The sequence below is a fragment of the Sylvia atricapilla genome, chromosome 3 (genome assembly GCF_009819655.1).
Source record: "Sylvia atricapilla isolate bSylAtr1 chromosome 3, bSylAtr1.pri, whole genome shotgun sequence".
Classification (NCBI taxonomy): Eukaryota; Metazoa; Chordata; class Aves; order Passeriformes; family Sylviidae; genus Sylvia; species Sylvia atricapilla.
The window spans coordinates 99,220,895-99,233,800 of NC_089142.1; the positions used below are offsets into that span (position 1 = coordinate 99,220,895).

At 40.4% G+C, this 12,906-nt stretch overlaps 1 protein-coding gene across 1 annotated transcript in view; it reads right to left on the reverse strand.

The window, feature by feature from the left end:
• Positions 1–5,153: 5,153 nt before the first annotated feature.
• The window catches only part of FSHR (follicle stimulating hormone receptor), a 78,864-nt gene continuing 71,111 nt past the window's right edge, over positions 5,154–12,906 (reverse strand). Inside the window, exon 10 of the mRNA XM_066316352.1 lies at positions 5,154–7,399. Within this exon, the coding sequence (XP_066172449.1) occupies positions 6,172–7,399 (1,228 nt within the window). The 3' untranslated portion in view covers positions 5,154–6,171. The remainder of the gene's footprint in view (positions 7,400–12,906) is intronic.

A 12,906-nucleotide genomic window follows, 5' to 3' on the forward strand; every position in this document is an offset into this window, starting at 1 on the left:
AGGTAACGTTGGGTAGCAGGAGAAGTTGCTGGGAAAAAAGCCCAAACCTTGGTTAAGTTGATGTGGTTGAAAACAGCACCGTGGATATGCCACTTCTAGAAAAAAGTCTAGTTCAATACAATTTTTTGCCCAGTTCAGGTTCTTAACTCTGCAGAGGAACAGTGTTTCAGCACAGGTACAGCACTGAGCAAAATCACTGTTTCTGGTGCCATTGTTAAACTTGGTGTTTGGCACAGCCTCCTGACAGACAGACCTCATGGTTTTACTCAGAGACCCAATGGATCAGAGTGAATCTTCTCTGACTGCAGGCCTTGGTGGCAGGAATGAAAAAATAGAACAGCTTTGGGCTTGTCTTTGATGTGGGTTCTGGTGATTCTTAGAGCATTTGGGGGTTATTTAAAAACTGCCCCGATTTGGCTCTGCTTTTCTAACCTTTGATGTCCCTACTTTATCCAGACTGTGTTTCCTCCTTCCTCCTTCCACAGCCTCTCCAGGGAACTTAAGGTTGCCTCATGCCACCCTGATATCTGTGGGACAAGATGAAAATGCAGCTGGCAATGTGGGAGAAGGAAATTGTGGATCATCTATGTAAAAATTAGTGGTGTGTTTTTTTTTTTTTTTTTCCATCAGCAAAGTCCAGGAAATATGTAGAGTCAGGGAGAGGGTTCTATTAACATCGCTCTGATTTTTGGAAATTGTCTGGCTCAAACAATGATTATTTCAAAGCAGAATGTCTCAAGCTTGGCAAAGGGCCAGTTATCCTCACAACAGTCACTCAAACAAATAACCAAAAATGGGAGGGAGAAGCTGGAAGGCAGAATAAGAAGACTTGTGCACTGCAGAACAGAGAGCTATGAGCAGCGTTCTGGTCTTCCAACTGCTGATTTATGAAAAAATGTTTCTAAGGGATGTGGATTCTGTTCCTTACATGACTGCAGGTAAAAGCAGAGCACTTGTGAGCACAGACAGCACAAACCACTGCTGTGGAAAGGGACAACATGGGGTAAAGCTGAGGCAATGAAGAGGCAAGAGTGTAGATGTCCACGGGGTACGTCCCTGTCCACACGGCGTAGCCAAGAAAAGAAGAAACTGTGAGCATTTAAAGCTCATCAGGCATTTGTAGCCCACAAGAAATACACGGAATTGCAGTGCAAAGGTGACTGGTGACGGCGCAGTGTTGGTGCCTGAATGGCCCCTAAAGGAGTTGCTATCTCTCTTTCCAGAGACAGCACACTCTCCTTATATCAGTCTTTTGCTTTTAAACCTCACTGACTTTACCTTTAAATTTTATCTCTCCATAGGATTTTTCCATGCAAATTTCTATTGATTTCTTCCTGGGAACTATTAAACTGCCCCTTTCATGTAGAATTTTAGGACTGGATATTCAAATGACTCAACAGAAATGTCCATATTGCTCAATTCTGCCCTGAAATCTTCCACCCACTCACAAATACAGCACATTCCCATCTGTGCACTGCTCTCAGTGTGAACTTGTTGAGTTTCTCTTCTTTTTTGGTGGGGGTATGACTTGGTACAGGTGTCCAGGCTGGGGTAATAAATACCCAGGTAACACATGGTAAACTTTGCATGAGACAGAAAACAGAAAGTACAATATTTTAGTTACAGCAAGGTTAAACAAAATGTGTATCTGTTGAGTACAGCCTAGAAATATATTTTTGTCTCACCCAGCATAATTTCTGTTGGAAAACCAATTCTTTACATAAGATTTTCAATGGACTTGGAGAAGTGGAGGGAAAAGGGCTCCTCTGCAGTGTCTTAATGTTTGAAATCAATTCCTGACTACTTTCATCCCTAATTAAAGGTCACCTACTGGTTTGTGAACAACTGTTAATGAAGAGTTTAATTATCCAGATGACAGCTATAAAATCCTACTCCTGTGCTTGAATATTTTAAAGCAACAACACCCAGATTTTCAGATATGTGCTTGTAGCCAAGTACTTAGACAAAAGCTCTCATGGAAGAAGAGTGTGCATGTGCAATTCTCATTTGCATACACAATGGGAGATTGCATATGCCCATATTAAAGATGCAAATCTGTGAGGAGGTTTGTATGTGCTTACTTGACCATTTGAACCAGACCTACCTTTCTTTTCTGTTCTTTCATTCAGAGAGGGGAGGGATGGTTAAATCATTCCTTGAGGATAAATAATTTTGCATTATTAACTCTTCTCAACCACAAAGCTGCATAAATTAAAAGTAAGATGATCTGCTGTGTCCTCAGTGGAATGATTAGGAGGGAATCTACAGGAAAGAATGTGGTCAAATGATTTGAAGACTTGCTAAATGGGATGCAAATCTCATCTTGAATTCTTAACAAGCTCAAACACAGACCTGCCTTCTAATGAGCAAACTCTGCTTGGCATATCTGTGCAACCCCCAGAGCAAAGTTGTAAAAAAAATGGATCATGGTTCATTTTCTCTGCCGAGTCAGGTTTTTGTTTTTATTGGCACTTTTGACCAGGTGCTCCTATTGCCTTTACCCATGGCGGCAATTTTCATGATGTTGCCTTTAGTCTGCCAATCTGAAGTGGCCCCATTTCTCATTTCCCATCACAACACCTGATGAATGTTTCTTGGGGAGGTCAGGTTTGGGTTCTCCACGAGGTACATGCCTTAAGGAATGATGTTTCTATCAAAAAGATCAAGAAGTTGCTTTTTGTCTCCTCACTGTCTGCACAGTCTCTTTGTGTCACTCTGGTTATGACACCATAAGGGCAAAGAGATAACTCAGCATTTCTGGGGGCTTGGTGAAGACTAAAATGCAATGAATGTCCATTCTACTGATAATAGACCAGTTCCCAGGCTTTTCTTGTGAATCAGAGCTAGACTTTGATTCAGTTTCCTTGATACTTTTGGTCTGTCTTGCCTACTCATATGAGCATATGTACACACATAGACACGCACTTGTTTGTCTGAGCAAAATACCAAACAAAAGAGAATTAAAAGCCCTGGCTCTAAAAATGAGGGGGAAAAAATTAGAATGCATCACATAAAAAGAGCCGTTCATATGAATTAAAGAGGAAAAATATGCTTGTCTGAGTTCTGCAATGGTTAATATCTTATTTCATAAGAAATATGGGTTAATACAAGAGATTTGTTAAAACAAAGACAGGTCAGTCTTTCTGTGTTATTTGCTGAAGAGGTTTCAAGCACACCTTTCTGTGTGTGTGTGCGCTTTGTTAACTCTCCAGGAGGCTGCAGGAGGGTTTTCTCTGCAGAGTCTCTCATCCATAGGTCACAGTGACCCGACTGTGGAGGCTGCACTGCATAAATGGAGCTCTCCAGATAAGCAGCGCAACATTTATTGCATACTTTGTCAGCATATCTCTGGCCACACACTTGTTCTCAAGGCACTCTGTTTTGATATTGGTTTTATTAAAATAGATTTCAGAAAGGGAAATGTAAAATAGTTTAGAGATTGCAACATAAATGTTGTTTGAGAGCTGAGGAAATCCACACCAAACACCAGCAGGCTTTTTGTACATTACAAGCATGGACAAAATGTATCTTGAGGGTTTTTTTTTCTAATACTGTTTTCTTCAAATAAAAACACTACTGAAAAAAATCATACAAAAGACCAATATCTCACATCGGGAAAGACACATGTCCCACAGTGTCCCTCGCAATTTGGAAGATTATTAAAATTAAAATCAATAGACTACCTAAAGCCAAGGAGATCTAAGGGCTAGAAGAAGGAGAATTTTGTCTTGGTAACTGCACAGTCAATCTCTCAGCTTTGGAGCTGCCACCAGAGCTCCTGAGCAGCATGTGTGGGCAGTATGACATGTTCTCTCACTGGGCAAGGTGTCCAGTTTTGCAGGCTTTACTTCCTTCTCAAGTATCAACTCCTGTCCTCTGGAGGAAGTCCCATGGGCTAGGTGGCTCAATCCTTTGGGCCCTGGTCTGACTGGCTACAACCCTGCGAGGTCTCTTTTCAGGGATGTTAATTAGAAAACAATATTTAACTGTGTCCTGATTCTGCAAATGTCTGGGCAATGGGTTTGCATGAAGTAGATGGTCTGTATCAAGCTCGTGTGCCTGATGTATCTGTGAGACTGGCTTCTAGACTACTGTGCCTGTGCTTTCCTGAGCTGCCAGGTCTCATTCCTGGTAAATGGACAGAGCAGAGGCAAAAAAGCATGACATGACACACTGCAAGAATTTTCCCTATTTATCATCAAAAGTGGGGTAGTATTTGCCAAAGAACATCCCTCATTTTTAGCCAAATAATAGATTTAGGACTCTTTAAAAATATAACTAGATTATTTGTCGTTTTGGAACATCATCATTCAGTTACTTCCATTGGGATGGGTTTTAATGGCTGCACACCAGCACACTGTGTATGACATAAAGAATTTTTTAAAAAAAAAAATGTTTCCTCTGAGTAGTCAGATGATCTTCTCAGAGATGAAGTGTCTTTCCCACTTTTCTTTTTCATTCTTCCTTTTCCTGGATCATGGAGGGAGTGTTACTTGTGTTGAGTAATGAAATTTCCCCCGCCAAAACACACTGTCTTTGATCTCCCCTGTTTTATGCACTAGGGAGCTGATAGTTCCTTCCCTGGCTAAGACTGAGTGAATAATCACCTCCTGTTGTTGTTCACATAAGATTCAGATGCTGAAATGGGAAGCTGGTGACAGGCGAAATTATGGATAGAAGCATCAAGGTTTGCTACTGAAATTTTATGAGCTGTAGATAGGAAACATTGAAAGCACATCACATTAACCATGAAGACTCCAAGCTTTTATAATTTCATGGGGCAGAACTGTGAGCTTTTTTGTGAGATGGGAATGAAGCCCAGACTGCTCTCCTGGTATTTTCTTAATGCCCACATATCCACATACATACACAGAATCAGCATGAGAAAACCTTACCCATCCATGAATCTTTGTTGCAATATGGAATTATGAACCATGCAAAAATTAGATATTCAAATAATGAAAAAAGTCAGTACATCCATTGAGATGTTAGTAAAACCCCCTGTAAAATCAGGAAATCTTGATTAATTTTTTTCTTTCTTTTTACCTTTATTTTTGTTTGTTTGTATGTTCGTATGTTTGTTTGTTTCAACATATGCAGTTTATGATTTATTTCAGGTCTTCTAATCTGGACCATCACAAAAGATTTTATTTTTTTTTAGAAGGGAAGGAGAAATCCTAAAAGGATTATACCAAAAATTAGAATTTAACATGAAATTTTGTGCAGGGATTTGAAAGCCACATCTAGATCCATTGTTCTTTGTGCAGCCCAGGCAGTATAATATAATACACAAATGTTGTTGTATGGCAAACCTGTCTCATGTTGTGGTGGAGCAGCCCATTGGCCCACACTGGCATATCCAAGGCTCCCAGACACACAAGTGAATTCAACTTTGTGAAAACAACTTTAGAAAACACCCTTTTTATTATGAGAGGTTTCTCTTGCCCTCATTCTTGCTCTTTCTTACCTTGAAAACATACCCTAAACCAAATTAACTCTTTGATACAAACACAGACTTCATAGGTTTCCCTGAGCCTGCCAATCTAAACCAACACAAATACCACCCAAAGTGACTCTTCTGTGCGGGCTAAGGCAGGTCCACACAGTTTGGAACAGCAAAGATCCAGCATAGCTGGAGTTGCCTCCTGCCTCCCTGCTGTGCTCAACAGAAATGGAAACATCAAAAGACATTCTCATTCCTAACAAGCCTGTGCTGGAGGAGGGCTTAAATTGGCCTTCTGTCTCCTGTAACCCCAAGAGATATGATTAATGAAAAAGCTAATTATCTGTATTGTTATAACACAATCCACAGGAAAAGAAATTAATTCTAGACATTTTTTGAAACTGTATATAACCACTACTTAATTGTCAATAAGCAACAAACATCTTCCTAGAATGAAGGGAATCTCTTCCTGCATGGTGGGAGATGCCAGTTTATGATCTCATTTATTTCTTGAGACAGTTCTACATGAAAACTTTGGCACTTTGTTCTTCAAGAACTGATGAAGATGATATGTCATCTCTGATGGTTGTTCATTGAACAAAAATAGGAAATAGGAATTTTTTTTTTCATAAAACGGAAGTTTGCATGTTATGCTAAAGTCATTATTAAAATTCACATACTTGCAAGTGATTAGCACACTGTCTCAGACACAAATTTATGCAAGTGTTTCAGTTCAAGCGATTCAGGGGAACCAAAGAATAAATAGTGCCATCACTGTTTTTCGATGCAGGAGGGCAATGGCCATTTCTTGTGTGGAAAGTATGAGCAGATGAAGAGATCTCTGTTCTGTAAATCTGGGCTTGCATTTCACAGCAACCAAACTTACTCAAGAGAATGAAGAAATCCCTGCGGAAATTCTTCGTGAAAATGGCGTAGAGGAAAGGGTTAGCACAGGAGTTGATGGGGTAAAACAAAACCAGGAGGATCTTGGAATTGGAAACTGTGATGAGAGGAACCTTGAGTGAGGCCGATATGGCAAAGAAAGATATGGGTGCCATGCAGAGGAAGTCGGTGAAGATCAGGATGGCCATGCGCTTGGCAATCTTGGTGTCGCTGTTGGAAGAGATGACGTTGGGGTTTCGCACAGTAAAGTAGATGCAGGTGTAGCAGACACAAATAATGACGAACGCAAGTACGTTCAGCACTAACAGAAATATAACGTAAGCCTGGGAAAACGGTGTTTCTATGTCCATGGGAAGACAGATGCTGACCTTCATGTAGCTGCTGACCCCAAATATGGGAAGGAGTGCTACTGTGAAAGCAAACACCCAGCCAAAAACCATGATGGTGACGGCGTGGCGCAGGCGCACCTTGCGGTGCAGCTGCATGGCGAAGGTGATGGTGTGCCAGCGCTCCAGGGTGATCACTGTCAGCGTGTACACCGAGAGTTCACTGGCAAACACTGTGAAAAATCCTGCAGCGTTGCATCCTGCCCCGGTCTGCCAGTCTATGGCATAGTTGTAGTACTGGCTTTTGGTCTGGATGTCTACGGAGGCAATAAACAGCAGGTAGATCCCTATGCAGAGGTCTGCAAAGGCAAGATTGCACATTAGAAAGCGAGGAACTGTGAGTTTGTATTGACTGCTTATTAAAATAATGAGGACAACAGTGTTCCCGGTAATAGCTAAAATGTTGATGAACCATATCAGGACTCTCAGAATGTTGTATCCCATGATATCTTCACATGGGTTGAAAGCATCAGGTTTAGGAGAGCAGGCGACATTAACTACTTCATTGCATAAACCATAGTCAAATTCATTCTCTGCTGGGTCAAATCCTATGCCATAGCTGGAAATATAATCTTCAGCTGCCGACCTTCTCTGTAGTTTTGTGCCAGGGTTCCCCTCAAAGTCTTGCTTCACCTGAGATATGCTACATATCGGATGCAATTCGGTCCTGAAATTGTAAAAAGAGCAGAGTTGGAAGCTTAGAGACACAGTATGAGGCAAAAAAATCCAACATAAAATCATCCAATTTCCATTTAACAGCTCAGTTTTTCTGGTTAGCTGATTATATAGATTACCCTGGAGCCTGGAATTAATACTGTGGCTGGTCCCTATTTATAAAATACTACAAGAACATGTAAATGACTTGGAAATATCATAAACTGCATGGGAAAGGAAAACCTAATGTTTGCCTAACGCTCACGATGCAGTTATGCACCTGGATAACACACTCTGTAAGAAGCCTCCCTCATTTGAAACAACTTTCTCACCTAATCTGTGACTGACAAGCTGATTTGTGCACGGGGGAAATCTGTGACGAGGAACACCGATGTAAGACTGAGCTTTGAGGAATAAATCAAATCAGCTGTGCTCATAAGGAGTCTGTATAACCACAGTAATGCTACTGTCTCTTAGAGTTATTCTCAAATTCCCTTTTTCCTAAAGGTTTTGTTCACCATTGTCTTGTGATTCTGTCAGGGCACATAGCTCCATTTTGTGCTGTTCATTTTTAGTACCTCATATCAAAATATTGACTAGCCAGTAACACAAGTAAATAGCACAAATAAATTCATGCAGGATTCCTGATAATCTATAGATGACAGATGCCAACAGAAACACAAGGCACAGGAGACCATTTTGCTTAAAGACTGTTTTTTAAAAGAAGTGGATTACAAATCAAGTGAAGTGAAGCAAAATCAAACCAAACCAAATCAAATCAAATTAAACAAAATGTTTTAATGGAAGCAGTAGTTGCTTTTGTTCCTGTCAGAAAGTATTTTTTAAACATTTTAAGAATTTTTAGTAGCACAGGTAAATATTAGCATTTTTGATAGTTTTGTGTTTGGCTTTATTTTATAGAATATTAGCTCTGTGCCCTTCTCCATGCCTAGATCTACAGAAAAAACAAATATTTTGGCTGTGATGATAGAAAGATGATCAACTCCAACAAGATTGTAAATATCAAGAAATATCAAGTGTAAGCATGAAATGAATGGTGAGTTTTTACAACAGCTCTTTGGCCGCCTTAGAGTTTGGCTGTCCCATGAACTTGCATCCAGTTTTGGAATAAAACAGTTGACATTTTGTTGTAAAACCAACCCAGTTCAGCTCTGCCTACAGAGCTGCAGTTTAGGTGTGTAATTTCTAGGATAGGACCCCAGCTTTTCTTCCACCCTGATTCTGAGTACAGTTGAGAAAAAAACTCTCTAGACAAGTAATGTTAAAATTTTGAACAACTGGTAGCCTAAAAGGGAGAATTTTTCTTTGCAACCTAATTTTACCCTTTGACTTTCTGCACTCACTACATCTTCCAAAAATTGAGTTTAAAGGGTCTGCAGGAAAAGGAAAACTAATGAAGGTCCAGCACCAGAAGGTGAGGGACATTTCCTATGAGATTCTGAACATCCTCTACTATTATCAATATTTTTTATCTTGCCTGTCAACTGAGTCAGAAAACTGATTTTCTGTGAGGTCAAATATGCACTATGAAGGTCACAGTAGCAATAACAAGGCATTACATTTTGCTCTCCTGTGTTCTACTCGCATAAGGATGAGTGAAGGGTCCAGAGTATTGATCAATATATCAGCAGTTCTCCGGCTGAAAGAGAATATAGGCTTCCAAGGAGCAATAACAGGAGAAAAAGTTCCTCATTTTTTAGTGCAACAGGCACTTGGGGGCACTGAAAGCTACAGCAATTGGTGGTTCTTTCAAAATGAACTGAGGGAAATGTTTGTAGCCAATCATTTCTCAGCATGAGGTAAAAAAAGACTTTTTCTAAAATTTTAGAGTCACTGCCTGGACCTAAATATATATCCTGGCAACAGCGCTATGTAAGGACAATTAAATATTTCTGATTATTACAATTCAATAATTCTTCCTTATTCTTACAGCCAGTGTCCCAAATAAAACCAGAGTCCCAAAAAATATGGTGTTTGGTCCAAGGAAGGGTAACAAGGAGTGTCCTGCTGGTTCCTCCTGCTGTATTGGGAGCAGGTAAGATGAAACTCCCAAGGAAAGGAAAAGCTATCCTCTGACACAGACTCCTAGTCATATCTTTGCCCTGTGTTTCTCACCCTTTGGGCTGTGCAGTGCACTTAGAGCAACAATTTAAAACATTATTTGCCAAGGGATGTGTTCCTTGCTTTCTGTTGAGACTGTGGGTGTCGTAAAACAGTTAATTTATTCCCTCTCTGTGTAAACTTTTCTTACTGTTTAACGTTATTTTGCTTAAATAAACTAGAAAAATAAACTGGAGACAGGGCAACTTAGAGAACAAAACTGAAATTGGCAGAGTGCTGTGACAAAAATAAACAAAAATTACTACCTTTCTACAAGTGGTTATTTAAGTAGTTATTTTATGCACCTCGTCTGGATCTGGTGGCAGCAGGATCTTTTGTGCTGAGAAAAGCTCCCAGCAGAATAAATAGTCTTGACCTATGTTCCGTAATAAGTCCTATCTCAAACCAATCATCCTCACCAAAAAGTGCCATTAAGTGAGTTGTGAGCAACTGATAGTATGTTCTTGTGAGACTAGGCCCAAACACCATTCCTGATGCTGCCACATTTTTTGAAAAAGTAGGATTTCAAGTGACAGCTCCTCTGAAGAATAACGATCAAGTGTAAGGACAGAGTCATATCAATGCCATTTTTTTGGGCAGAGGGTGATCTTTATGTCAAAGAAAGCCAAAATCTTGCTGAAGTTCATAATGGTCTGTGTCAAGTTGAGCATTTTAACATCCAGCCTCTGCCCTATCCGCACTTCAAGGATATTATTTTCCAGTCACAGAAAAACGTGAGGGGAGTTCAACATACTGTGCTAGACTTTTCTCAAGAATGTAACTTACCTTCTCTTAGGCCAGCATCACAATATTCCAGTGTGATCAAACTACAGATCAATATTTAGCATATAATCCTTACTGGAATGAGAAAAACATCAAAACTCTCTTATGTTTTTAACACGTGTCTCAGACTGGCAATGCTGTGCTTGATGTGGCATCCTCCAAAACTTAAAAAGCACTGTTGCTGTAACAGGTTTAAGCTTTCCATTATCACAACAGCATCTGTTTGCTGCTGCAGATAGTTTTTGGAGAGATCATTGAGGGTGACCCACTATGGTAACTTATTTTGTCTAGGGCTTTGAGTGCTTCGAAAGTCTCAAAAAGCTGAAATCAAACATGAATGGGTAGCCAGAAAGGGGCCGCACATCCCTGTCTTAATTCCTTCCAAAAGTTCCCATGTGAACACCAGCTGCTGCTGTGATCCTTAGAAATGCACTTCTAGGGGTGGTGAGACATCATTTTTATACTCCCTGGACTGCCTGGAAGAATTTTGTGAGCCAAATGGCCACGTGGAATGGCCGTCTTCTGTGAAGGTGCACGACAAGCCAGGTCACGCCAGGGTTGCCACCACCACAAGCAATGCCTGCTGCTCTGAGCCAAGTACAGCCCTTACCAAAGGAATATTACACATTGAGTGATCAAGCACTATGCAAACTATTAATAACTTTAAACCAGCCTGAGCAGCCTTCAGTGCACAGGCAGCTTGTGCCAGCTGTCACAAAAACTGCTTTGAAATGAAAGAGGGTGTAGCTACTGTATGTGTGACTAATCTCTGCTAAACTGTATGGTAATACTTTCAGTCTTCAAACCAAACACATGCATCCACTTTCTCTCTTTAATCAGGAGAGAGGATCTCAGTTTCACACCAATTTTAGTACAAGAGACATGACTGTAAGGAAGAAATAACAATTTTTAATTATGTTAAAAAGAAGCTGACAGCAAAGATTCATCTAAATAATATGTTCTCATAATTTTGCATTTATGCTTAATGCTTGTTAGAAAATACATCTGGTAACTATTAAAGACATGGGTAAGTATGTTCAATTTTGTCCTGTTGACCAGGGTGGTACAGTTGTGAGCAGACTTGCTCCAGAAGCAGCCTCATCATGGCATGGTCCTCCAGCCCAGCCTGGAACATCCACACTGGGGCTATGTGATATCTTCACTGGTTTCTTGATGTTTCTTCGCAAAATTACACTTACCCAGGTTGTGGAAGGGGCTGTGTTCTGCTCTCCTTACCTTTTTGCTAGCCAGGGAAAGGCTTCAAAAAGTGGGGCTATACTAATGGGGAAGTGAGTGCTGTGGACTTTAATTCTGTGTAATGAGTGTGTGGCATGGAAGTTCTTCAAAGCCCATGTGAGAGGACTAGATACTGAGAGGTTACCACAGGGTTGGGACTGCTTTGTCCTGTAGCTTTCTTTCAATAGCAGCTCCATTTTTGAAAAGTCCTGTTGCCTATTTTAAGGAGTGGATTCTGGGATTTGGGTCCTGATTAGGCCCAAGCAGCCCAGAAGCCAAGTACCTTAAAAAATATGAATCACAGTGATATCAGTGTTTCTTTGCAGCTTCAGAAGTAAACACTGGACTCATCGGAAAATAACACTTTGCCACCAGTTCTGGAAGGACTGGACTCATTCCTGCTTAGAAGCCACCAGGCACCATGTCTGCATAAGACTGCCCAAGTGTGTGAAAACGTTGCAGATCAACTGTTCTGGTGAAAACAGCATTTTGGACCAAAGACGGGTGATGGGAGATGGATTCTGTCAGATATTTCTGTTCTCACTACAGTCTCCACCATCACACTTGCACTCTTTACACAGTTTTGTAAACACATGTAGATGATATTTCTTAGCTATCAGCTAACTCAGTTATCTTCCCTTGTCTGGTGACAGTACAATGCTAAAAGTAAAATAAATGGCTATTGAGGGTATTAAAATAGAAGCTACTAACAGTTTATGCTTTCTCTGCATGGTTTTACTTTTCTTTGGAGTTTTATGCCACTTCTGATGATGATGTCGTGAATTGTAACAATGATTCATAGATTTTTTTTCCTGCCATGGCAAAGTCCAAGTCTTTCAGGACATCCAGCAAAGGAAGAATTTCAAACAATAACAAGGGTTTTTATAGGTATCAGTTCCTCATGTTTTCCAGTGGCACAGATTCAAGAGGTTCATTAACTACCAAATGTGAACATTTTTATACTGTATGACTGAGGTGAAAATACTCAATGAGAATCACTGATACCTAAAGCCTCACTGCAACTTGCTAATGGAAAATTAAAAAAAGCACAGAAAATAACCTTTGGAGTCTAAAAAGACACCTTAGCCTTCCACCCTGCTCTTTTGATTTGTATGAAATGGATCTGCTCAGAAAACCTAAATGTCCTAAAATGCTGCGAGTATGAACTGAACAGATAATGAATCTGTGAAGCTTGGCTGGGCCATGCTCCAACGTGAATGAGGCTTTCTGGAAGAAATGTTTGGGATCGCTCAGTGGTCCTGTTGCTCTCCTGGACTGATGACCAAGTGTTGACCAGCTTCTCTGCCAGCACAGCCTTCTCTCCAGTTACCTTCTGAAACAGTTGTCAAATGTTTTCTGTTTAATGTCTTCAGTGTGGCT